The following is a 26,452-nucleotide window of genomic DNA, read 5'->3' on the forward strand; positions in this document are numbered from 1 at the left end:
AAATAAAATTCCAAATCTCAAAAGGCCCTGTATAATTTTGGTGTTGGAAATTTACTTGTCAATGACAATGACTATTTACACAAATTATAAGCTTCCATATTAATGTATATGTGTGTGAAACCTAAAATTTAAATTATATTGTTTATGATAGGTACAGCTTCTGAGATTCATCAGATGATATTTACCTTTAGGGCATTTCTAAAAATAAAATATAATACATGAAATCAGTGCTTTAATCTAATGATTCTTAAATGTTTTGGTCTCAGATCCTCTTTAAACTCTTAAAAAATATTGAATAGCCCCAAGGAGCCTTCGTTTATGTGGTTTTTATCAATGGATATTTACCATATTAGACACTAAAACTGAGAATTTTTAAAAATAAAAAATAGTAACATAGTATATAACATAGTAACTGTGACACTATGTTCATAAAATCTTAGAGAAAATTGAGATCAAAGGAAACCAAAACAGTCTGGTCATAGTGGCTCATGCCTGTAATCCCAATGCTTTGGAAAGTTGAGGCAGAGGATCACTGGATCCCAGGAGTTTGAGACTAGCCTGAACAAGTTTGGAGACTCTATCTCTACACAACAAAGCAAAAATTAGCTGGGTGTAGTGTCTTGTGCCTGTGTTCCTAGCTACTCGGAAGGCTGAGGTGGGAGGATCCCTTGAGCCTGGGAGTTCTAAGTTACAGTGAATTATGATTGCACCACTGCCCTCCAACCTGGGTGATAGAGCAAGACCCTGTCACCCTCCAAAACAAATAAAAACCACTTTTTTCTCTGAGTATGTAGATAGGTAGTGTACAGTCCTTGAAAACATTGCAAATGGTATAGCAATATATGAAGTAGCCAGTATGTGTCCTAGCTAATTTTATCAATCATCTCTCTTCCTAGACCAATCAAATATTTTTCAATATTTTGATCCATGCTTATTGTATAAATGAAGTTTTTTAAAGCTGGAAAATTTCACACATTTATATACTTACTATTGTTCTTAAAAAGTATTATTATTATTTTGAGCAGAGTCTTGCTGTGTTGCCCAGACTGAAGTGCAGTGGTGCAATCTCGACTCTCTGCAACCTCCGCCCTCCAGGCTCAAGCAATTCTTGTGCTTCAGCCTCCCAAGTCGCTCGGATTACAGGTGTGCGCTACCACGCTGGCTAATTTTTGTAGTTTTAGTAGAGATGGGGTTTCGCCATGTTGGCCAGGCAGGTCTCAAAGTCCTGGCCTCAAGTGATCCACCTGTCTCAGCCTCCCAAAATGTTGGGATTACAGGTGGGAGCCACTGCTCCCGGCCTACATTAAATTTTAAAGTCTTTCTATGTCAGGCCATATACCCAATCGAATTCTTTTTTTCTGTGAACTTTTTTGTTACACTTGTAGCCTTCCTACCCCAGATGATTTCGAAGCAAATTGACATTCTGTAATTTCAAATATTACTATTTCAGTATTTTACAAAATGGTTGCAGTTTAATTGTTGTTCCTTTTTTATTTATTAGCTTGCATATTTCTATAGAGAGTTTACCCCACATCAACCATTTGGATTCCCTGAAGTAAAGATGGTACAGGAAAGGGAGATACCTTGAAATACTAGGTTCCTTAGCATCCTCAAAATTGACCAATGAGATTTTTTGCTTGTTTGGTTGTTGTTTGTTTCTGTGTCTTCATGGACTCATGGTTTTAAGCATATTTGTGTTTTAATCATCACTGTTATTATTCTTATTGATGTTCATGTTATTCCATTTTAGATTAGTGGGAGCTTATTTAGTTTGCTGTCTGTGTCCTTTGTCATGTCCTTAGATAATCCTAATCCTAATCCTGATTCATCATAAACATTTCCTGCAGCAAACCTGAAATCAGCCATTTCGCCAGGGAGCTCTCTGATTCCGTTGAAGGAAAATATAATATAGGTACAATCTGGGCAGTAGGTGATAATTGTTGCTTCTGGGTTGGCTATTGTTTCTAGCCTCCTAAGTGTATATGACTCTTCTAATTTGAATTAATGACTATGGGGCTAAACCTCTAGTTCTTAAATTTGCTTTTCCTTTAAGTCATGCCAAAAACCTGAACATCACAAACGTAGTCATTTCATTTACCTCATAATACACACATACAACATTGTCAGAATAACAGTACCAACACCATCTCCAACAATATACCTACTGAAATATTTTAGGTAATCTGCCTCCAGCCTCCTGGGTAGCTGGGACTGCAGGTGCACACCACCATGCCTGGCTAATTTTTTTTTTTTTTTTTTTGAGACAGAGTCTCGCTGTCTCCCAGGCTGGAGTGCAGTGGTGCGATCTCGGCTCACTGCAAGCTCCGCCTCCCAGGGGTCACACCATTCTTCTCCTGCCTCAGTCTCCCTAGTAGCTGGGACTACAGGTGCCCGCCGGCACGCCCGGCTAATATTTTGTATTTTTAGTAGAGACGGGGTTTCACTGTGTTAGCCAGGATGGTCTCGATCTCCTGACCTCGTGATCCGCCCGTCTCGGCCTCCCAAAGTGCTGGGATTACAGGCGTGAGCCACTGCGTCTGGCCTTTTTTTTTTTTTATTTTTTATTTTTTAAAGAGACTGGGTCTTCCTGTGTTACCCAGGCTGGTCTGAAACTTCTGGCCTCAAACCGTTCTCCTGCCTTTGCTTTCCAAAGTGCAGAGATTACAGGCAAGAGCCACTGCGTCTGGCCTATCCTTTATTTATTCCACCACAGTTACACCTACAAATTACTTTGTTGTAAAGTCCCTTGGAATAGTTTCTTCTGTGGCGTTATGTTACCGGTTAGATGCACCTTCGATTCATTTAACTTTATTTCAAATTTTAAGGTTTGCTTTTTAGATTTAGTTTTGTTTTATTATACATATATGAAGTATTTCCATGGTTCAAAGTTAAATGTACAAAGCAGGTATGTTCAAAGAAGTCTAGTTTCTTTCTCTGTCCCATCCAACCCATTGTCTTCCTCCCCTTATAATAATTTGCATTTATACCTTTATGGTTTATCTTCTGATTTTTAAAAATATAAGCATGAATATTTATATTCCTGTCTTTTAGCATACTTTTAGCCATCTTGCTTTTTTCCTGCATAATACTACATGTATCTCATCCTTTTTAAATTGCTGCAGAATTTTTCATTACATAGGTATACTGCAATTTATTTATCTGATGCTGTATTGATGAATATTTAAATGATTTTCAGATTTTAGGAATGGTGATGATTGAACTCTCTGTACATATATCTTTTTTACTTGGTACACTCCATCAAGCAACTATTTAAGTGACTGACTGTGGTGCTGTGCAAGCAGTTATATAAAGAAAACAGCGGTGACTCAGTCTGAAAACGGCTTAATGTTATCATGTTTTCTTACACATTATTTATTTTTATTGAGGAAAAGCAACATGGAGTTTAGTGATTATTTTTGAAAGAAATAACCTATTTCTAATTCTAAAGAATGGTTAATATCTGTGTTTGGTTGCTTATAGGGTAGAAGGGATAAAATTGCCTTGTTCAACTTAGAACTTACTATGTCATTTTAGTGGGGCATTGTGACTTCAAATAGACCCGATGCTTGAAATAGACTGGGTCATTGAATTCCAGCTCTAGCCCTCCTTCAGAACAGTTGAGCACTGAAGTCCTGGGCTGAAAATATGGCTTTTTTTTTTAGATGGAGTCTAGCTCTGTTGCCCAGGCTGGAGTGCAATGGCATGATCTCAGCTCACTGCCACCTCCACCTCCCGGGTTCAAGTGATTCTCTTGCCTCAGCTTCCCAAGTAGCTGGGATTACAGACACCCACCACCACACCCAGCTAAGTTTTGTATTTTTAGTAGAGATGGGGTTTCGCTGTGTTGGCCAGACTGGTCTCGAACTCCTGACCTCGTGATCCACCCGCCTCGGCCTCCCAAAGTGTTGGGATTACAAGCATGAGCCACCGTGCCCATCCGAAGATACGGCTTTTTAAAGCAACAATCCTAGTAGAACAGAAGAGAGGTGTTGACTAGTAAGGAATTTAGGTTTAGAAGTACATTCTTAGTAAGAGAGGTGAGACTTACCTTCTTGTGTTTTAGTATAGTGAGATCTGGATCAAATCTATTACTCTTGTTAATCTCCTAACTTCCTACACTATATTCAGTAGAGGACACTTTTGCCTTACACAGTAAAGAAAGAGCCTCCGGATTCTACCAGTGGGATCAGAGCTCTCCAAACCTGCATATTAAAAAGCCTATAAGTTTTGGGGGGTCCGTTTGTCCACATGATTATTCTATAATACATTGTATTTATGGACATGGTATTATTATACACAGATCCTGTCTTTTAAAGAACATTATAATCTACTTAACTGCTAGGACCAGAGAATGACTGATAATTCAAACCATATTGTCTTATAGAAGACATATGTAAAAGATAGTTATGTGTACCAACTGAAGTTCAAATTTGATTCAATTTAAAACAATCTAGGTCAGATTTTATATAGCTTGTGGACCCTTTGTACTCAAATCTCAAGGTTCTTATTAAAATGCAGATCTTGGCTGGGCACGGTGGCTACACCTGTAATCCCAGCACTTTGGGAGCCGGAGGCAGGTGGATCATTTGAGCTCAGAAGTTCGAGACCATCCTAGCCAACATAACGAGGCCCTGCCTCATTTATTAAAAGAAAAAAAACTTTTTTAATAAAAAGTAAAAGCAGATCTTGGGTGAAGACATGTAGTCTGGTTTACAGGTATAACAACTGTCTGTAATGTAGTGATTTTGCCAGAGACTAGTTCAGAAATTACTGTTCTATGTATGGTAAATGAGAAAAATTGCTAGATTCTAGAATTGTGGCTTCTATTTATAGTTGGAAAAATGAAGCATAAACATTTCTAATTTCAGATCAACAGCAAAAAGAAAGAATCAGCATGGGAAATGACAAAAAGTTTGTATGACGCGTGGTCAGGATGGCTAGTAGTAACACTAACAGGATTGGCATCAGGTAAAGAACATTTTTCTAGAAATCCTTTTTTAGTTAACAGAAGTATAAATTGTTCTTCCCTCCTTCCCTCAATTTTTTCTCAGGTACCATTGGATTTTAAAAAGCATTTGTTTCTCTTCTTCAAAAAATCTTAAATATAAGACTAAGAGGCAAGAGGCTTCCACGTTTAGTCTTGGCTTTGCCACTTTACGTGTTTATCCAGCTTGGTTGATCTTTCTATACTCAGTTTCTATATCTGTAAAATAAGTGTTTTGGATCAGATGATCAATAAAGTATCTTTTGATGTTAACATCATAATAAATAGCTAATATTGAGTGTTTCCTATGTGTCGTACACTGTTCTAAAAACTTTATATGTATTTAAACCTCACCGCAATCCTATGGTGCCAGTGCTGTCATTATCACCATTTTACAGATGAGGAGACTGAAGCAGAAGAAAAGTAACTTAGTCTGACTGAGGTCATACAGCTTAGTAAATGGCTAAACCAGGATTTGAATTAAAGCCTTCTAGCTCAAGACCTATCCCCTTCATCATGCTATGCAGCATGGCCACAAAGTTTCAATGTGTGAGATTTTAAGAAAGAGCTGTTAAGGACCTGAAAACAAGTATTAAGCACTGTTATAATCACTTTCAGCTTCCATGATGACAGATTATGTTCAGAAGACCACAAAAATTAAAATTTTTGTAGAGAATAAAGTACTGATAATTCTCATTGGCATACATAATAATTTTATGGCCTCTGTGTATGTAACCCACTGATCTTTTTATATAAGAAGGACCCAGATTTGACCATAAATTTGTGAATTTTTTATATTCTCCCTGTAAAATAATCTTGATGTATGGTTTTCTGTAATTTAAGAGAAATATAAATATTACTTCTGTGAGTTTCAGGAATTATTTCTAATGGATGTTAAATTTTAATGAGATTGACATCATTCATAAGTCTGTTAATTATCGATTGAAAATTAGATTTGTGAACCTCCTGCCAAGTAGTTGTCTTTTGAAGATATTTTAGTATCTTTTAAACACTGTTTTTCCGATCACAATTAATTTGAATGATGTAACTTTTTAAAATTCCAAACAAAAATAGCAATTTTATTGTAAAAAAAAACTGTTTACAGTTTTAAAATATGTTTATAACTAAAATTTGAAGATCTTAAATGTATATATAGTTCGTAAATGACCCTTTATTTAGGAGTCTCCTGCTTTCCACTTGCCTTCTAACCAGATTGTTCTCGACTCCCAAAAAAATTGACTTTTTTTTTTTTTTTTTTACCATCCCCAACATATTTTTACAGGGGCGTTGGCCGGATTAATAGACATTGCTGCTGATTGGATGACTGACCTAAAGGAAGGCATTTGCCTTAGTGCGTTGTGGTACAACCACGAACAGTGCTGTTGGGGATCTAATGAAACAACATTTGAAGAGAGGGATAAATGTCCACAGTGGAAAACATGGGCAGAATTAATCATAGGTCAAGCAGAGGTAAGTCTTGCTTTATCTCAAGGTGAATTAATAATTGATACAGCAAAATGTTTCCAGTTCATTTAATTATAGAATTAATCACATATTAGATGATTGCATACACATTAAATGGATCCACCCTCAACACATTGCAGCAAGAAATAATTAAGTGCAGTTTTGTTTCAAGAAGCTTTTGTATTGGTTAATACATAGTCGTATAACAAATCCTCTGGATTGTGATGCAAATATATTTGAGCTGTAGTAGAAAAGAAGTGATAGTTATTGCAGTAAGATCTGTGTAAAGTTACTAAGAAGTCAAGTTATTAAAACTAATGTATTACTAAGATTGGGAAGTTTGAATTATGAAAGTATGATTATCAAATAATTTAGTAAAATCAACCTTTTACGTAGAGATACATTGAAGACAACAGAGATTTTTATTTGTGGCATTATAGCATTTACATGATTAATTTACTATGATCTACAAAGAACATTTTAGAACTTAGGATATTATATATTTTTTTTTACATGATGACATGGATATATTTTTTTAAATTTTGTTTTAGCTGAGCTTGAGAGCTAAAATGTATATATTTGCGGTAACATGAGTAGTATGCTGTTTCTCACCTGGCTTAATTGAATTGAGTTTAATGATCTTCTGGAGAGTTGCAGCGTAATGAAATCTGAGTGCTGTTACAATTTGTTTTCACCATTGTTTCCAAAAAGTGGTTTGTAGGCAGAGATTGAGTATAGCTGAGATGTCTTGGTCCCAAGACTTTAGGGATTAGGAAAAAGATTAAATGGGCTCACGACTCCTTGTATATATAGGCATTAATTTTTGGATTCTACTTAAATATTTTGTTCATATAAAGTATTTATTATTGTGGAAATAAACCAGGAGACTTTTACACATTTTACTGAAGCTTCTTTTCTGTTCTTTTTTTTTTTTTTTTTTTTTTTTTTGGTGGCGGGGGTGGAGTCTCACTCTGTTGCCCAGGCTGGAGTGCAGTGGCATGATCTCGGCTCACTGCAACCTCTGCTTCTGAAGGTTAAACGATTCTTCTGTCTCAGCCTCCCGGGTAACTGGTATTACAGGCGTGCGCCACCATGCCTGGTTAATTTTTGTATGTTTAGTAGCAATGGGGTTTCACCATGTTGGCCAAGCTAGTCTCGAACTCCTGACCTCAGGTTATCCACCCGCCTCAACCTCCCAGTGCTGGGATTACAGGCATGAGCCACCACGCCTGGCCATTTACTGAAGTTTCTTGTGACAAGCATTTGCATTAGAGGTGCAATGTAAATTAAATTCATACTCTTGAACTATTTTCTTTTTAGGGTCCTGGTTCTTACATCATGAACTACATAATGTACATCTTCTGGGCCTTGAGTTTTGCCTTTCTTGCAGTTTCCCTGGTAAAGGTATTTGCTCCATATGCCTGTGGCTCTGGAATTCCAGAGGTAAGCCAAGTAATATTTAGTGTCATTAAACATTATTATGGTGCTTAACTTTTTGCCCTTAGTGATAATAGAAGTTGGCTTTTCTGGACGGAGGGGATAGTTTGTTCATAGTATGAAAAAATTTTTTTAAAATATAAGCTTTAAAATTGAAAAACTTGAAAAATATTGTTCCCTATAGTCATTTGATCATTTACTATGGAGGTTGATTTTTTTTTCTCTCACCACTAATTTAACACATGACTAGGCAAATTTTCAGAAGATTTAGTTAAACATCAGGAGCCTGGAAGAACTGTCTTGTGACCTAACAGTCTTTGATGGATTAGTTGTTATTTTGCTATTATGACCCTGATTTTTTTGTTTTTGGAGAATGAGTCTTGCTCTGTCACCCAGATTGGAGTGCAGTGGCGCGATCTCAGCTCATCGCTACCTCTGCATCCCAGGCTCAAGCAATTCTTGTGTCTTAGCCTCCTGAGTAGCTGTGATTGCAGGCACGTGTCACCATGGCCAGCTAATTTTTCAATTTTTTTTTTTTTTAGTAGAGATGGGGTTTCACCATATTGGCCAGGCTGGTCTCAAACTCCTGACCTCAAGTGATCACCTGCCTCAGCCTCCCAAAGTGCTGGAATTACAGGTGTGAGCCACCGCACCTGGCTATGACCCTGATTTTGATTCGTTCATTCTCTTTTTATAATTACCTTTTGATTAGATGTATTCTTGAATTTGGCCATTTTATACTTTGAGAAAGTGGTTAATCACAGTGGGTCAGTAATATAAACTTTTGGGTTTTATTTTTCATCACAATGGAGTAGAGTTATACAGAGGATTGATTGAACTTGTTTTGCACTTATTTCTTTTCTCTCTTATTTTTCTGTAGTTAAATAAGTTACCAACTTTTTCCTAATACATTTCTTTTTAAAATGAAATTGTAGTGATCTTTAAGGTTGTATTAAGAGTATCTTTCATAAAAAGCAGTATCATGCAGTATGTAACAGTTGTCATTCATCCTTCTTGATATATAAAAAACTATTCCACATAATTATAGTACTTAGAGAAAACATATTATTTCTAACATAATGTCCAAAATATATTTAAAATATTATGCTTATTTTTACAACAGAAATATTCAAATTTGCCTTTTTTTTTTTTGCTTGTGTAATTACAATCCTTATAATTAAGGTCTGTATTCCTTTTAACATGGCCTGATATTTGGATCTTGTTCCTGAGATGGAGTAACCCTCTCTCCTTTCTTGGGTAGAGAATTAGATTATAATATCAATTTATCATATGTAGCATAATAGGTAAAGTTTTTAAAAAATTATCTGTACATGTTTCTGTAGGCTGCTAAAATTTGCAAGGTCGTTTTTGTGCATAAAACAAGAAAATAACTTGGATTTGTTATATTCTTATGTTTCTTAAAGAACATTAAGCTGCCTTAATCTTTGCCTTGTAGATTAAAACTATTTTAAGTGGATTCATCATCAGAGGTTACTTGGGAAAATGGACTTTAATGATTAAAACCATCACATTAGTCCTGGCTGTGGCATCAGGTTTGAGTTTAGGAAAAGAAGGTCCCCTGGTACATGTTGCCTGTTGCTGTGGAAATATCTTTTCCTACCTCTTTCCAAAGTATAGCACAAACGAAGCTAAAAAAAGGGAGGTAAGTGTCTTTTATAGTTAATTTGACTGAAAAATGTATGTTGTATAGTGTTTATTTTAAAGAATTTCTTCGTGTAAAAATAATAAATTCTGTATTCAGATAAAAAATGTTGAGATTAATGTGTGCTTCTTTTGTTTTTCCTGAATACTCTATAACATCTTTCTGGAATCCATTCCCAGTGCTGCTCAGTTAGTCTTACATTTTAGAGAAACTTTATAGACAGACAGCTGGTGTCCATTGGGTTTCAGTTGCATTTCTTGAAGATCTTCCTGTTTTCAGTTTACCTTACATCTTTCCTCTTCTGAAATGTTTTCTAAGCTTAGCTTTGTTTTTTACTCTTGCTTTCAACATTAAGAGGTTGGGAAACCTTAATAGCTGTGTTTTCCTCCTGGAGGCAGCATCTGGTGCCAGTGTCAGTGATGTGTGATATGAAAAATGCTATCCAGTGCCGTGGGGGAAGTTCTGAGGGCCTTTAGAAGCTCTTGAAGTTTAAATCAGAAATTCACATATTAAAAAGATTGCAGGAAATCCTTTTCATTTGATTGTTTAAGGCAATTTCCTTTACTGTTTCTTTAGGCCAGCCTGAGATCTTCTACAAGACCTTGATACCTTGTATATATTATGTATTTCCTCTGATGTTTCTAGATTGCTGAGTATTTTCCTGAGTCTTTTATATTAGCTCTAGACTTTGGCAGCCCAGTCCCTTCCTATTTTCCGAATCTAAATCTACAGCCCTAGATGGTACAGAGATCTTCGGATTTTTTAGATACAATTTTTTTAAAAATCTCTCATTAAATACTGGCAGAACCTTTTCATCTTGTTGGGGTTTTTTTATGTACTAGAACCAAAAAAGTAGAATATTTTATCAAACTGTTTGATCTTCAGTTGAAATAATTCTAGTACATTTTAACGTTCATATTAAAATATTGTCCTCGCATTGGCCATAGATATCCCAAAAGTGGGATACTTCAGATCGTCATAGTTTCATCTCTGAATAATTGTGATTCCAGTACTTTACTGTACAACAAAAATAGCATTATTGATTCCTTTCTATGTATCTAGTACTGTGGCAGATACTTTACTTGGATTTTAAAACTTAATTTCACAGTAATTTATTAATATGGCCCTGTTATCCTCATTTATAGATTAGGAAACTAGGGCTGGAAACAGCTCACTAACTTGCCCAAGACCACATACCTAGTTAGTGGCGGAACGTGGATTAAAATTCATTTATCTTTGACTCCAGTCTGTGGTTTTATGTACTACCTTACTGCCCTTACGACTGTGTGGGTATATATTTGTGTGTGTTCAAAATAAAACTTAAAACCATCCTGTAGTGTAGCAAGTTAGTGGCTAAGATGGAGCTAGAGCACCTGCTTCCTCAATTCAGTTCTTTTACTTTCTGCTGTACCTTTATGTTTTTTTGGTAAGACTTTTATTCTAAATTCAAAAAATATAATTAGATGTTTAGAAATCAAGTTTACCTAAATTTTAATGTTCGTATTGTAATGATTAATGTTAAGATGTTGTTATTTTGTTACCTTAGTGTATATATAAATGGCAAGAATTCAGTTAGTTGAAAGCATTAAGGTCCCATAGTTTTGTGTAGACAAGAGGAGCGAGCATTGATATTTTTAAATTAAATGCTTCTTAGATACGTATGAAATGGATTAAAACGTGTATGTGAGTTTTACATACATAGGTGTTTGGTTGTAAATGCAGGATCAGGACAGTCAAATAAATATGTTTGCATTCCTTTTAGTGGGGGGGAAAAAAGGAGGTTAAATTTGCTCCCTTTCCTCCCCAAATAAGCAGAGTCTACATTCTAATGCCAACAATTTAATTAAAACAAATATTTATTTATTTTTAATTCACCAAACTTTTATAAAGTATTTCCTGGATGCCAGGCACTGTTCTGAGCACTTTCTATATATTTACTCAGTCCTTAAGAGCTAAGTAGTATTATCACATTTCCATTTTAGAGAAGAGAAAACTGAGGCACATAGAGATTATCTACCCATAGTCATATAGCTAGTAAGTAGCAGAGCCATGATTTCAACACAGCAGCCTGACTATGGAGTTCATGATCTTAACCATTTACAGCTTAATTCTGATTATTTATAATTTCTCTTCTGGAAATGTAACAATTGACCATTTGAAGAAATACTTTAGGTAGCCTTAGATATTTGCTGGATTAAAGTAGTGAAAGGAATACAGACTCTTGGCTAGTCGTGGTGGCTCACATCTGTAATCCCAGCACTTTGGGAGGTAGAGGCAGGTGAATCACTTAAGGTCAGGAGTTCGAGACCAGCCTGGCCAACATGGTGAAACCCTGTCTCTACTAAAAATACAAAAATTAGCCGGGCGCGGTGGCAGGTGCCTGTAATCCCAGCTACTTGGGAGGCTGAGGCAAGAGAATCAGTTGAACCCAGGAGTTGGAGGTTGCAGTGAGTCTAGACTGTGCCATTGCACACTCCAGCCTGAGAGACAAGAGAGAAACTGTCTCCAAAAAAAAAAAGGAATACAGGCCCAGAAAAATAATTACATATAAAACCCTAGTGAAATTATAGATGTAGTTGGCTTCATACTGGTGGGAAGCAGACCACTACCAATTGATAGACCGGGGAGCTAGAGAGAGGACATGGAAGAGTGTCCTTGGATTTTTCTCTTCCTTTCATTTTTTTGTAGAGGTGTTAGTTGGTGAGGCTGTAACTTGAGGAGCTGTTGTGTGTGCTTTCAGAATGAGGCTCTCTAGACTGACAGTATTTTAGCAGTATTTCACAGGGCATAGGGTAGTGAAAATATAGGGAATTTTACAAGGTCTTCAGTTCCCTGCGTATCTTGCTAGGATTTGGAATAGAGTATTTATGGTGGAGCAGTTAGCTCTAAAATTTGAAAAAATGATATCCTATTTAAAAATAGCCGCACATCCCAGTTACTGCCCTCCCCTCTTATCTACACAAACATACATCTTGAAAATTGTCTATATTCATTGCTTCCTCTTCTTTACACCCTATTCACATTAGTATATCTGGCAAAAAATTTTTTTGACTGAATAGTAAATGCATGACTGACCTTTCAATTAAAGCACAGGAGAAAGAAACAGATCTTAATAGAAGAAATTAATACTTGCCCTTTGCTTAGGGAGCAAGGAAACATGAAAATTCAATTCAGAAAATCCATTTGGAAAATTCAAGTAACATGAAGAATTTTTATTTGGTATGTGTGAATTTCTACGAAATTGTGAAATAAGCCATATCCTCTTTCTAGGTGCTATCAGCTGCCTCAGCTGCAGGGGTTTCTGTAGCTTTTGGTGCACCAATTGGAGGAGTTCTTTTTAGCCTGGAGGAGGTAGGTGAAAAGAATACAACAATTAAAACTATATATAATTACCACTGCAAATGTATTTCACACATATTTCACACTTTTCAGTTTTATAGGTGATGTAATAGGTAAAGACTTTGTTTTCAAATTTAGTTTTCTAAAGTCGTTTTCCGCTCATTCTTACATAAAAAGTAAATGTTATTCATGCTCCATACCTGGAGGAAACTTTTGTTTTAATTTATTTATGTATAAATATTAGTAATTATTTAAAATCTAACTTTACTTTGTTGACATATTTAAAAGTAAGAAGATGTGAATTTGACTTAATAGAGGACACGTGAAACAATCTATTTCCATTGGCTAATTTCTGTATTTTTAGCAGAGATGGAGTTTCGCCATGTTGGCCAGGCTGTGTGTGTGTGTGTGTGTGTGTGTGTGTGTGTGTGTGTGTGTGTGTGTTTTGTTTTGTTTTGTTGTTGTTGTTGTTGAGATGGAGTTTCGCTCTTGTTGCCCAGGCTGGAGTGCAATAGCATGATCTTGGCTCACTGCAACCTCTGCCTCCCGGGTTCAAATGATTCTACTGCCTCAGCTTCCCAAGCAGTTTTTGTTTGAAAAATTTTAATCAAGTCCTATGTTGTGTTTTAAAGTTTTTCCCATGTGATTATTTCTGATACAGTTAATGATGTTTAAGGAAATAATTTTAGTCACTTCAGTGGATTATTTTGTTTTTGTTTTCTTTTCACATAAAAATGTAACCAGGAATTTTTTTTTAAATTTTTTTGACAAATAATAATTGTTTATGTTTATGGGGTATAATTTGATGTGTCTATACATGTATACATTGTGGAATAATCAAATCAGAGTGATTAGCAAATCCCTCAGATATTTATTATGTCCTTGTGGTTGTGAGAACATTTAAAATCCTCTCTTTTAGCTATTTTGAAATATATAATACATATTATTAACTGTAGTCACTTTACTGTTAAATAGAACACCAGAACTTATTCGTCCTCTGTAAGTTCATACCCATTGACTAACCTCTCCCCTTGCCCTGTTCACTTCCCCAACCGCCAGCCTCTGGTAACCCCTATTCTACTCTCTACTTCTATGAGTTTAACTCTTTTAGTTCAAGAATGTTTTTAAATTTACTTTTTTATTTTAGTTGTTTGTATGCTTTTTTCTTTTTTTAATGTAGAAGAGGCAAATTAAATGCATTATAAGCTAACAGGAGTTGGTGATGGTACATTTATTTTTAACTACCATGATTGAATTGAATGTGAAACTCATTTTGAAAATAAAACAGTGCTAGGTATTCTAAATATTTATTAGACATTCATGACCAGTTGATACTGTGAATTTGTAATGATGATCACCATCTCCAAAAATAATAATAACATCAATTTTCTTATTACCATAAAATCCATTACATGTAAATTATAACTACAGCAAAATTTAGAAGTAGGATATTTACCATTCAAGTTATAATATATCAGAAACATCTTATAAAATTAATAGCATTAATTTTTCTTTTCCTTTTTTTTAGGTTAGCTATTATTTTCCTCTCAAAACTTTATGGAGATCATTTTTTGCTGCTTTGGTGGCTGCATTTGTTTTGAGGTCCATCAATCCATTTGGTAACAGCCGTCTGGTCCTTTTTTATGTGGAGTATCATACACCATGGTACCTTTTTGAACTGTTTCCTTTTATTCTCCTAGGGGTATTTGGAGGGCTTTGGGGAGCCTTTTTCATTAGGGCAAATATTGCCTGGTGTCGTCGACGCAAGTCCACCAAATTTGGAAAGTATCCCGTTCTGGAAGTCATTATTGTTGCAGCCATTACTGCTGTGATAGCCTTCCCTAATCCATACACTAGGCTAAACACCAGTGAACTGATCAAAGAGCTTTTTACAGACTGTGGTCCCCTGGAATCCTCTTCTCTTTGTGACTACAGAAATGATATGAATGCCAGTAAAATTGTCGATGACATTCCTGATCGTCCAGCAGGCATTGGAGTATATTCAGCTATATGGCAGTTATGCCTGGCACTCATATTTAAAATCATAATGACAGTATTCACTTTTGGCATCAAGGTAAGTACTAATGTAAGGTGATATTTGGGTAATCATGGCATGTTCAAAACTTGTATGTGAAATGAGAGAGGTTGTTGTTTCATAAGTGACTGAAAAAAGTACTTATCTTTTGAGTTTAATTTTAAGTAATGAAAAAGATAATTCCTTAGCATATGTTGCTGACCATGTTATTTGTTGCTATTTAACAAATTGCCCCCAAACCTTAGCAGCCTAAGGTAACTACTTATTTTGTTCTCGATATTGGGTCAACGACTTGGGAAGGGCTCAACTGGGCCTTTTTTTTGCTTGTGGTCTTTCATATAGTTGTTATTAGACATGGCGAGGTCTCATCATCTCAAAGCTTCTTTCATTTCCTTTTAAAAAAACTGTTTTTGTGGGTACACAGTAGCTATATATAGTTTTGGGGTACATGAAATCTTTTGAGAGAGGCATGCAGTGCATAATAATCTCAGAGTAAATGGAGTATCCATCATCTCAAGCATTTATCCCTTGTGTTACAAGCAATCCAATTATACTGTTAATTATTTTTAAGTGTACAATTAAATTAGTATTGAGTATAGTTCAGAGACTTCTTCATTCATGACTAGGCTGAAAAGATTCATACACCTGGGCTCCTGGGATCAATCTTGCATACTCTCTCTATCATGCTCACTCCCACTCTCTCTCTTTCTCTAGCTTTCTTTTTCCTCTCTCTCTGGTTTTTCTAAGGTGGTGGCCTCAGGTAATTAGATTTCTTGTATCGTAGCTCAGGATTCCTAAGAGGGCTGTTTTTAATGTAGCCAAAGACTTGTAACATGACTTGTTTTATTCTATTCATTGAGGCAGCCACAGAGACCCACCCACATTCAGAGGAGGGACATATACTTACTGGGACAAGTGTCAGAGCATTCATGATCATGTTTTAAAACCACTTTTATTAGTTTCCTATTGCTGCTGTAATAAATAAAATTACCACAACTTAATGGCTTAAAAGCCACACAAATTTATTATCTTACAGTTCTGCAGATCAAAAGTCTGAAATGGATCTCACTGTGCTAAAATTAAGGTGTTCATAGGGCGTTCTGGAGGCTGTAGGAGAGTGTGTGTTTTTTGCCTTTTCTGGCTATTAGAAGCTGTCAGCATTCCTTGGCTCCTGGCCCTCTGTTTGCATCTTCAAAGCCAGCAATGGCTGGTCAAGTCTTTCTCTTGTCTCATCACTCTGACACAAACTCTGCTAAATCTCCCTTCCACATTTGAAAAACCTTTGTGATAACTTTAGGCCCACCCAGATAAATCAGAAAATAATCTCCTTTGTTAAGGTCAACTGCTTCGAAACTTTCTTTCTGCAACCTTAATTCCTCCTTGCCATGCAACGTAATGTAATCACAGGTTCTGGAAATTAAGTTATGGACATCTTTGAGGAGCCATTATTCTGCCTCATACGAGTATTGGGTGTTAGCTTGAAAGGACACTGCAGACTCAGTTAAATTACTAGATCTATAAATACATGCCTCTTTCTGTCAAGAAATTAAGGCAGCTGGGCCTTATGCCCTGGCACATTGCTTCTTTTGGATTTATAAAGTAACAAAATTTGTTGATTAATGGTCCATCAGTAAATACAATTTCTTATATGACTATCAGTGTTATATATGGGGAAGCACATATCAGCTTATTCTTGTTCTTTAAATTACTGCCCTTGTACTTCATGTAATAGTATTTGCTAGGATAATATGCTTTTACAGATGTAAATTAATGTGGAATAACAGCTTTGTTTCTACAAAATTAGAGTGGTATTAGTTTTTAGGTCTCTTTTCTCTTGTCCTAAGTCTGTAGTCTACTGAGTATCAAGAGTTAAATAATAGAAAAGCCTGGCCAGGAGCAGTGGCTCGCACCTGTAATCCTAGCACCTTGGGAGGCCGAGGCGGGCAGATCACGATGTTAGGAGATCAAGACCATCCTGGCTAACGCAGTGAAACCCCGTCTCTACTAAAAATACAAAAATTAGCCAGGCATGGTGGCAGGTGCCTGTAATCCCAGCTACTTGGGAGGCTGAGGCAGGAGAATCACTTCAACCCAGGAGGCAGAGGTTGCAGTGAGCCAAGTTCATGCCACTGCACTCCAGCCCAGATGACAGGGTGAGACACTGTCTCAAAAAATAATAAGTAGAAAATAATAATAATAATAATAGAAAAACTTTAAAGTTTTACCTTTTTTCTTAGGGAATCAAGTTAAAAGAGCTGTTAAAGCTCTTTTTTCTACTATAAGTAAGTGTTGGGTAAATCCCAACTTTCTCACAGTCAATTGAATTACAAGAAGCTGGAGGCAATTGGCAGGCCTTTGTTAAGTCCCACCTTTGACTCAGCTCTGGCTGAAGGATCATACCTGGCAAGAGAGTGTAAAACACACTTTGATTTTTTTCTATCGTGTGTCCTTTTAATGATCCTGATAGACTCAAACATGCCATCATTTTGTGTTTGGCTCATTTCATATTCAGAGGAGTTTATTACTCTTTCCGTATTTTTGTTTTGTTTTGTTTTGTTTTTTTTTTTTGAGACAGGATCTCACCTTTTCGCCCAGACTAGAGGGCAGTGTTGCAGTCTTGGCTCACTGCAACCTCCGCCTCCCAGGTTCAAGTGATTCTCCTGCCTCAGCCTCCCAAGTAGCTGGGATTACAGGTGTGTGCCATCACGCCCAGCCGATTTTTGTACTTTTAGTAGAGATGTGGTTTCGTCATGTTGGCCATGGCTGGTCTGGTACTCCTGACCTCAGGTGATCCTTTGGGAGGCCTTGGCCTCCGAAAGTGCTGGGATTATAGGCGTGAGCCACCGAACCTACCCTCTTTCAGTAGTCTTTAAATAATCTTACTTATGGTGCTTCTTATCCCTATTTATTATCCTCATTAAATTTAATCAATAAATATTCTCTTTTTGATTCATATAAATAGAGTTGCCTGAGAGATATAGGTTCAGTTCAGAGCACCAGAATAAAGTGAATATCATAATGAAGCGAGGCACATAAAAGTCTTAGCTTCTTAGTGCGCATAAAAATTCTGTTTACACTGTTGTTGTCCGTTATGTGTACAATCTGAGTCTTCAGTGAGTTGTAATCTGTTTTGCTTCTGTAGAGTCTTGCCTTGATATTGGTGCTTGCTGGAGGTAGGACTGGCTGTAGCAATTCTTAAGATAAAAGTGAAATTTGCCACATTGATTGACACTTCCTTTCATGAAAGATTTATCTGTAGCATGTGATGCTGTTTGATACCATTTTACCTACAGTAGAACTTCTTTTCAAAATTAGAGTCATTCTCTCAAATCCTGCTACTGTAAGCTTTATCAAGTAAGTTTATGGAAAATTCAAAATCTTTTGTCCTTTTAACAGAGTGTTCACAACGTCTTTACCAGGCGTGGATTCTACCTCAAGAAACCACTTTCTTTGCTCATCCATAATAAGTAACACCTTATACATTTAAGTTTTTTTAATGAGATTCTAGCACTTCAGTCACATCTTTAGGCCACACTTGTCATTCTAGTTCTCTTGCTGTTTGCACCACTCTGTGGTTACTTCCTCAACTGAAGTCTTGAACCCCTCAAAGTCATTCATGAGAGTTGAAATAATCAGCTTCTTCCAAACTCCCATTAATATTAATATTTTGACCTCCTCCCATGAAACATAAATGTTCTGGGTGGCATCTAGAATGGTGAATACTTTTTTGAACGTTTTCAATTTACTTTGCCCAGATCCATCCGAGAAATTATCCGTAGTGGGTTTCCAAGTTATCAGGGGTGAATCCATACAGATCTTCAGCAACCTCAACTCTTGCCTTCTCAGAGGAAAGAATTCTACTGAGGGACATAAGGCAGAAAAACAGACTGAGGCAAGTTTTAGAGCAGGAATGAACGTTTATGAAAAAGCTTTAGAGTGGGAATGAAAAGAAGTTAAAATACACTTGAAAGAGGGCCAAGCGGTCATCTTGGAAGACAAGGGCCCCTTTGGCCTTGGACTCAGGGTTTTATATGTTGGCATACTTCCGACATCTCGCATCCCTATTCCATTGATTGTTCTTTCGGGGTGAGCTGCCCACATGTGCAGTAGCCTAGTAGCACTTGAGAGGGGAGTGTACGAAGTGTATTTACTGGAATTGTATGCATGCTTACCTGAGGTGTTTGTCGCTTAGTGGCCGAATGTCCCTAGGAGGTTGTATTTCAGTTAAACTCCGCGATTTTGCCTATAAATATGCGTGCCTGAGCCCACTCACCCAACTCCTGGGATCTTACCAGAAAGCTGCTGATAGCTAGTTTCAGGTGTTTCTATCTATTGGAAGACTGCCTTTCCCTGGCACTGGCTGCAACCAATTATTATTTTAGAGAGACAGCGTGAGAGCTATCTGACCATCATCCGCTGATGGTTGCCTGACATTTCTAGTGGGGTTGGGGGGATCCCTTTCCTGCCTAGCTCATGCCTGACTACCTGCTGTAACAAAAGCACTATCTATGGTAGCTGTAGCCATAGGAAATGCATTTCTTCAGTAAAATTTAAAAGTCAAAATTAGTCCTTAAAACAACATGAATCTCCTTGTACATCTCCATCAGAGCTCTTGGGATACCAGATGCATTATTAGTGATGAGTAATATTTTAAAAGAAATCTTTTTGTCTGAGCAGTAGGTCTCAACAGTGGGCTTAAAATAGTCAGTAAACCATGCTGTAAACAGATGTGCTGTTATCCAGGCTTTGTTGTTCCATCTATAGAGCACAAAGAGAGTAGATCAGCATAATTTTTAAGGGCACTAGAATTTTCAGAATGGCAAACTAACGCTAGCTTCAACGTAAAGCCACCAACTGCATTAGCCCCTAACAAGAGAGTCAGGCTGTCCATTGAAGCTTTGAAACCAAGCATTGGCTTTTCCTCTCTAGCTGTGGAAGTCCTAGATAACATCTTCTTCCATAAAGGCTGTTTCATCTATGTTGAAAATCTGTTGTTTAATGTGGCCACCTTCATCAGCAACCTCAGCTAGATCTTCTGTATCACCTGCTACAGCTTCTACATCAGCACTTGCTGCTTCACCTTACACTTTTTTTTAATTTTATTTTTTTGAGACGGAGTCTCGCTCTGTCGCCCAGGCTGGAGTGCAGTGACACGATCTCGGCTCACTGCAAGCTCCGCCTCCCAGGTTCAAGCCATTCTCCTGCCTCAGCCTCCTGAGTAGCTGGGACTACAGGCGCCCGCCACCACACCCGGCTAATTTTTTTGTGTTTTTAGTAGAGACGAGGTTTCATCGTGTCAGCCAGGATGGTCTCAATCTCCTGACCTCGTGATCCGCCTGCCTCAGCCTCCCAACACCTTACACTTTTATGTTGTAGAGACAGCTTCTTTCCTTACATGTCATGAACCAACCTCTGCGAGCTCCTAGCTTTTCTTCTGTAGCTTCCTCACCTCTTTAACCCCTGATAGACTTGAAGAAAGTGAGGACCTTGCTCTGGATTAGGTTTTGATTTAAGGGAATATCGTGGCTGGTTTGATCTTCTGTCTCAAGACTTTCTTCATATCAATAATAAGGCTATTTTACTTTTTTTAAATCATTTTGTGTTCACTGAAGTAGCACTTGTAATTTGATTCAAGAACTTTTCTTTTCAATTCATGACTTGGCTGACTGCGGCTAGAGGCTGAGATTTTGGCCCCCCCTCGGCTTTCAACATGCCTTCTTCACTAAACTTAATTATTTTTAGCTTTCTTATTTTATTTGTTTGAGACAGGATCTCATTTTGTCACTCAGGCTGGAGTGCAGTGGCACAGTCATTGCTCACTGTAGCCTTGAACTCCTGGGCTCAAGTGATCCTGCTGACTCAGCCTCGTCAGTGGCTGGGACTACCGGCATGTACCACCACACCAGCCTATTTTTTGTTTTTTGGTTTTTTTTGTAGAGATGGGTCTTACTATGTTGCCCAGGCTAGTCTCTAACTCCTGACCTCAAGTGAACCTTCTGTCTTGGCCTCCCAAAGGATGGAGATTATAGGCATGAGCCACAATACCTAGCCATTTTTAGCTGTTGATATAAAGTGAGAGACGTGACTTTTTTTTTGAGACAGAGTCTTGCTCTGTTGCTCAGGCTGGAATGCAGTGGCGCGCTCACTGCAACCTCTACCTCCTAAGTTCAAGCGATCCTCCTGCCTTAGCCTCACGAGTAGCTGGGACTACAGGTGTGCACTACGAGGTCTGGCTAAGTTTTGTATTTTTAGTAGAGATGGGGTTTTCCCATGTTGGCCAGGCTGGTCACGAACTCCTGGCCTCAAGTGATCTTCCCACCTCAGCCTCCAAAGTGCTGGAATTACAGGCTTGAGCCACCACGCCCAGCCGAGAGACATGACTTCTGCTTTCAGTTGAACACTTAGAGACCATTGTAGGGTTCTTAGTTGGGCTGATTTCAGTATCACTGGGTCTCAGGGAATAGGGAAGCCTGAGGAGAGGGAGAGAGAGACAGGGGAACAGCCAGTTAGTGGAACAGTCAGACCACATACAACATTTATTAAATTCACTTTCTTCTATGGGCATGGTTCATGGTGCAATAAAACAGTTGTAACAATAACATCAAAGATCATTAATCACAGAGCACTGTAACATATAATCATAGTGAAAAATTTCAAAGTATTGAGAGAATTAGCAAAATGTGATACAGAGACAGAAAGCGAGCATATGCTGATGGACTAGCTTAATGCAGGGATGTCAGAAACCTCCAATTTGTAAAAACCACAATATGTGTGAAGCATAATAACACAAAGCGTAATAAAACGAGGTATGTCTGTATCAGTCAAAATATTGGGCAACTCATGGTAAGTCTGTCCACTTAGCATTGTACCACTGAAGGTGAATAGCATCTACCATTTTCATCATTTGTAAATATGTAGGAGGACATAATCACATAATCTTGAAGTAAAAGACAGTGCTTAAAAATCAGTTGAGATTTATGAAAAATACTTCATATTGTCCATTTAAAAATACATATTTTTTAATTTCAATAGCTTTGGGGTTACAAGTGGTCTTTGGTTACACGGATGAATTCTATAATGGTGAATTTTGAGATTTTATTGCACCTGTCACCCAATATTGTATCCAGAATATTGTCCTTTTTTTTTTTTCATTTCACCATGGACTAATGAAAATTTTGTTAGGGACTGACATTAGGGCACCCTTGAGCTAAAGGAAATAACCCTTGAGTTGTTTTCTCTTTGGCCTAAAGAATGTGGTTTATTTTGTAACTGAATTCATGGGATTGTTAAGATACAAGATTTTGCTATAGTTTTATTTGTACTAGGATTTTGCTATATTAATGTGAATAGAATCAAAAATGTTAGAAACAAATGCATGGAGTATAAGTTTCAAGCATGTATGTAGAGGATCTCTGCCCCATTAAGAGTTCTGTTCTTGTTATAGGTTCCATCAGGCTTGTTCATCCCTAGCATGGCCATTGGAGCGATCGCAGGAAGGATTGTGGGGATTGCGGTGGAGCAGCTTGCCTACTATCACCATGACTGGTTTATCTTTAAGGAGTGGTGTGAGGTTGGGGCCGATTGCATTACCCCTGGCCTTTATGCCATGGTTGGTGCTGCTGCATGCTTAGGTAATATGGCTGTGTCTGCCTGTGTGTGGATGTTTGCTAGTTTGAGAGAGCCAAGAGAAAGTGGGACACATTCTTGCTTAATTGGTGGGCAGATTAGTTGAGTAAAGGAGGGTGCAGGGCGGAAATGTTTTAACAGATAGAAACAGTAGTACTATTAGGGTATTATACAGTACCGGTTTTCTGTCTTACAACATTTGTTAATACAAGAATTTAATGGAATTAACATATTGTAATATAACTTAATACTTTATGGCAGAAGCCATCTAAGTACAACATAAGCTTAATTTGAATCCTGACCAAAGAAGTCTTTGATTCTTTCATTGTTAAGGATCTTGGCTTACCTATAGCAACTATAGCTTGATACCTAAGATTAGCATTGCAACAAAGTTTCAGAGTGGTTTGACTTTGGTTCTGAAATGATTTACTGTTAGCCTTAGTAACAGATGTGTTTACCCATGCTCCATCATCTAAGCTGTACATTATAAAATGAGAAAAGGTAGCTGTTTATTTTAATGAGAAGAAAAGCAAAACACTTACATTAAATACTTGAGTCTATTCAATGTCTGTTGGGGCAGGAAAAAAATGGTTATTGCTTTTCATATTTAAAATGTCAGCTAAACTTTGGTTATAATATTAAATAATAGTTGCCATTTTGACCAGTTTTGTTTAGTGAATAAAAATTATGTGATTATTGATCTTTTAAAATGTATTATCAATTAAAAGGGAAGGACAGAATCATTTTCACCGAATTAGCAAGTATTTATTAAGTGTCCACTTTGTTTTAGCATTATGCTAGATACAGTGAGTAATACAAAAAGAACATGGACCCAATCTCAACTCTAATCAAGTTGAGGAGACAAGATGAACACATAGTGAGGAATATTAACAAATATATACAAGGTTAAAAGAGTCTAAGTATGGTAGGAATATAGGGGAAGAAAGAGCTGAAGTACTTCAGGAAGAGTAGGCATGAGCTTTATTTGAAAGATTAGCAGAATTTAAGGAAAAGGTGACTTTGTTGAAGATTATAATGTGAAGACGAACTAGGATGGGAATAAATTTTGTATTCATAAGGCTTTGAAGAAATTGACTCTAAGTAGAGAGTACATTTTGGGTACTTTTGGGAAATGAAGTTGGATTGGTGAGAAGGAACAGATTATGAAAAGACAAGAAACCTGATTAATGTCAGGATGATTTTACATTTGAAGTTGGTCAGATTTGTGGCAGTCCTAGCTTTGTCATTTTTAGTTTGATGACTTTGAGAAAGTTCCTTCTTGAAGTTTTAATTTTCTGTATATAAAAAGGAATAACAGCTGGTGATTTGCTAGGATTGTTTTGAGGATTACATGAGATAAAATGCATGTATAGCGGCTGGTGAAATAAGTGCCTAGTTTGAAAAACAGGTCTTTGTAAACTGATTAGGACATGTGGTAATGGGGCCTGGAGTCAAGGAGGTCAGAGAAAATGGTATTATAATTAAGGAATAGCCAGGCATGATGACACATGTGTGTAATGCCAGCTACTGGAGAGGCTGAGGTGGGAGGATCATGGGAGCCCAGGAGTTTGAGACCAACCTGGGCAACTGAGTGAGACCCCAAATCTTAAAAAATACAAAGTAAAAAGGAATAAAGTCATGAGGGCTTGGACTGAGTTGATAACAGTGAGAATCCCATAAGTAGTGTGAACACAGCTCGCTGCGGCCTCAAGCCCCTGGCCCAAACGAGCCTCCCACCTCAGCGTCCAAGTAGCTGGGACTACAGACATACACCAGCATGCCTGGCTACTTTTTTTAGTTTTTATTTTTGTAGAGACAGGGTCTCACTGTATTGCCCAGGCTGATCTCAAACTTCTGGACTTAAGTGATCTTCCTGCCTTGGCCTCCCAAAGTGCTGAGATTACAGGCATGAGCCACTGCGCCTGGCCCAAATAGTTTTCTGTGGGTGGATATTACTTGCATCGTTAATGTAAATCAAAGGCATCAAAGTATTTTACTCTTTTTGAAAAAAACTTTAGAGGAGAAATTTATTATATTAACATTCCACCCATATATGAGTTTAATTTGTAGATTGTAGCAAAGAAAACCAGGATGTCCTTTACCAAATTCCTTAATAATTAGAATAATAAGCTTGTGTAAGGCTTAAATTATGTCTTTGTTACAGCAGTAAACCAAAATGGCAAAATTGTTTTAGTTGATAAGCTTTGATTTTTTAAAATGTGAAATAAACAGGTTTTTAAAATGTTATTTTAATAGTCTTTTTCTCTGTTATAAACAAAGAAAATTGGTGTTTCTCTAGATTTTATTAAAAGTAGTGATTATTGTCCTAAAAGAGGAGTAGCAGTTTTAGATGATATGCTTTTCCCTGAGTGAGTTATATTTGCCATTTGGTTTTAACTGCCTAGTGCAAAAATTCTAATAAAATGTAATGATGAGGATCCTGTCCTTCCTGACCAGTGGGTGCTTACTTTTTTCAGGTGGTGTGACAAGAATGACTGTCTCCCTGGTGGTTATTGTTTTTGAGCTTACTGGAGGCTTGGAATATATTGTTCCCCTTATGGCTGCAGTCATGACCAGTAAATGGGTTGGAGATGCCTTTGGCAGGGAAGGCATTTATGAAGCGCACATCCGATTAAATGGATACCCTTTCTTGGATGCAAAAGAAGAATTCACTCATACCACCCTGGCTGCTGACGTCATGAGACCTCGAAGGAACGATCCTCCCTTAGCTGTCCTGACACAGGACAATATGACAGTGGATGATATAGAAAACATGATTAATGAAACCAGCTACAATGGATTTCCTGTCATCATGTCAAAAGAATCTCAGAGATTAGTGGGATTTGCCCTCAGAAGAGACCTGACAATTGCAATAGGTACCCTTTCAAAAATATATATATATGTATATATGAGATGGATTTCTGGACGAAAGGAAAGCAATAAGCAGTAACATTTAATGGGTTGGATTTGTGGGGGCAAGGGATGTTATTTTATGTCCCTTAAAATCTTCTGTTCTTTAGGAAAGGAAGGTATGCTTCAGTGGATGGTTTTCTGCTAAATACAGTTTTATCTTTTGATCTGGCATTGTACCAGAAATTGGAGTCAGATTCTTTTCCCACTCCGATAAGCCTTGATAGTTGATCTTGGTTATTCAAAATACCATGTAAGACCTTGGCTAAATGCATTCAGTCAAATACATTCTTGTATTTAATAAAGTTGGCTTATTGGAATACAAGTTATTGAAAATCTCATCTTTATCAGTCTCTTTTATATTAGATTAACACTGTTTTGCTTTATCAGTCTTTGGAGTTAGGATTATAATATTAATTTATAATAAATAATTTAAAGTGACTATCACTGAGATTTTTATTTCTGACCAAATGCCAGGTTGAAAAGGTATAATGTATCAGTCCTGTTGTGTTTTATGCAGACTTTCCTGAAAGTACTGGTTAAAGGTATTAGCCATAGTATATTTCTTGGAGATAAACTTTCTACAGTTGTGTTTCTCTAAAATTTGTTTTTTTCTTTACCTTATAGTCTTGCAGTATTGATGAGGAGGCCATTAAGACTTAATTTTTTTTTTTGGTGCAATCTTATATCTCTTCCTCCAACCGCTAAAAAGTGACTGAGGATAGGTACATCAAGCCATTGCTTTGTTACTCCCCAGTTTTTAGTACCGGACCCTGAATGAAAGTGTCAAGCCTTTGGTCTGTCTGAAAGGTCATTCCTGTGAGCATATCATCTCCCTTCCAGCTTACCCCTGTGGCCATTACAAAAGGATTTAAAAATAATTTTTGTGCCATTTGAATGGCACACAACCAGACAGTGTATATGGGGGAGTGTTTCTCAAATCAAACTGGAAAGTCTTTAATTTGTAAGAACCATTAGGCAGAGAGAGAGAAAA

At 37.2% G+C, this 26,452-nt stretch overlaps 1 protein-coding gene across 6 annotated transcripts in view; it reads left to right on the plus strand.

Moving 5' to 3' along the window:
• CLCN3 (chloride voltage-gated channel 3) overlaps positions 1-26,452 on the plus strand; it is a 101,473-nt gene that overhangs the window by 60,133 nt on the left and 14,888 nt on the right. For all 6 annotated transcript variants that reach the window (XM_010364010.2, XM_010364006.2, XM_030918342.1 and 3 more), the window contains 8 exons: positions 4,869-4,968; positions 6,267-6,454; positions 7,769-7,891; positions 9,342-9,548; positions 12,819-12,899; positions 14,416-14,961; positions 22,367-22,553; positions 25,026-25,424. In XM_010364010.2, coding sequence (XP_010362312.1) covers positions 4,869-4,968; positions 6,267-6,454; positions 7,769-7,891; positions 9,342-9,548; positions 12,819-12,899; positions 14,416-14,961; positions 22,367-22,553; positions 25,026-25,424 — 1,831 coding nt within the window. The remainder of the gene's footprint in view (positions 1-4,868; positions 4,969-6,266; positions 6,455-7,768; positions 7,892-9,341; positions 9,549-12,818; positions 12,900-14,415; positions 14,962-22,366; positions 22,554-25,025; positions 25,425-26,452) is intronic.

Source organism: Rhinopithecus roxellana, chromosome 2, assembly GCF_007565055.1.
Source record: "Rhinopithecus roxellana isolate Shanxi Qingling chromosome 2, ASM756505v1, whole genome shotgun sequence".
Classification (NCBI taxonomy): Eukaryota; Metazoa; Chordata; class Mammalia; order Primates; family Cercopithecidae; genus Rhinopithecus; species Rhinopithecus roxellana.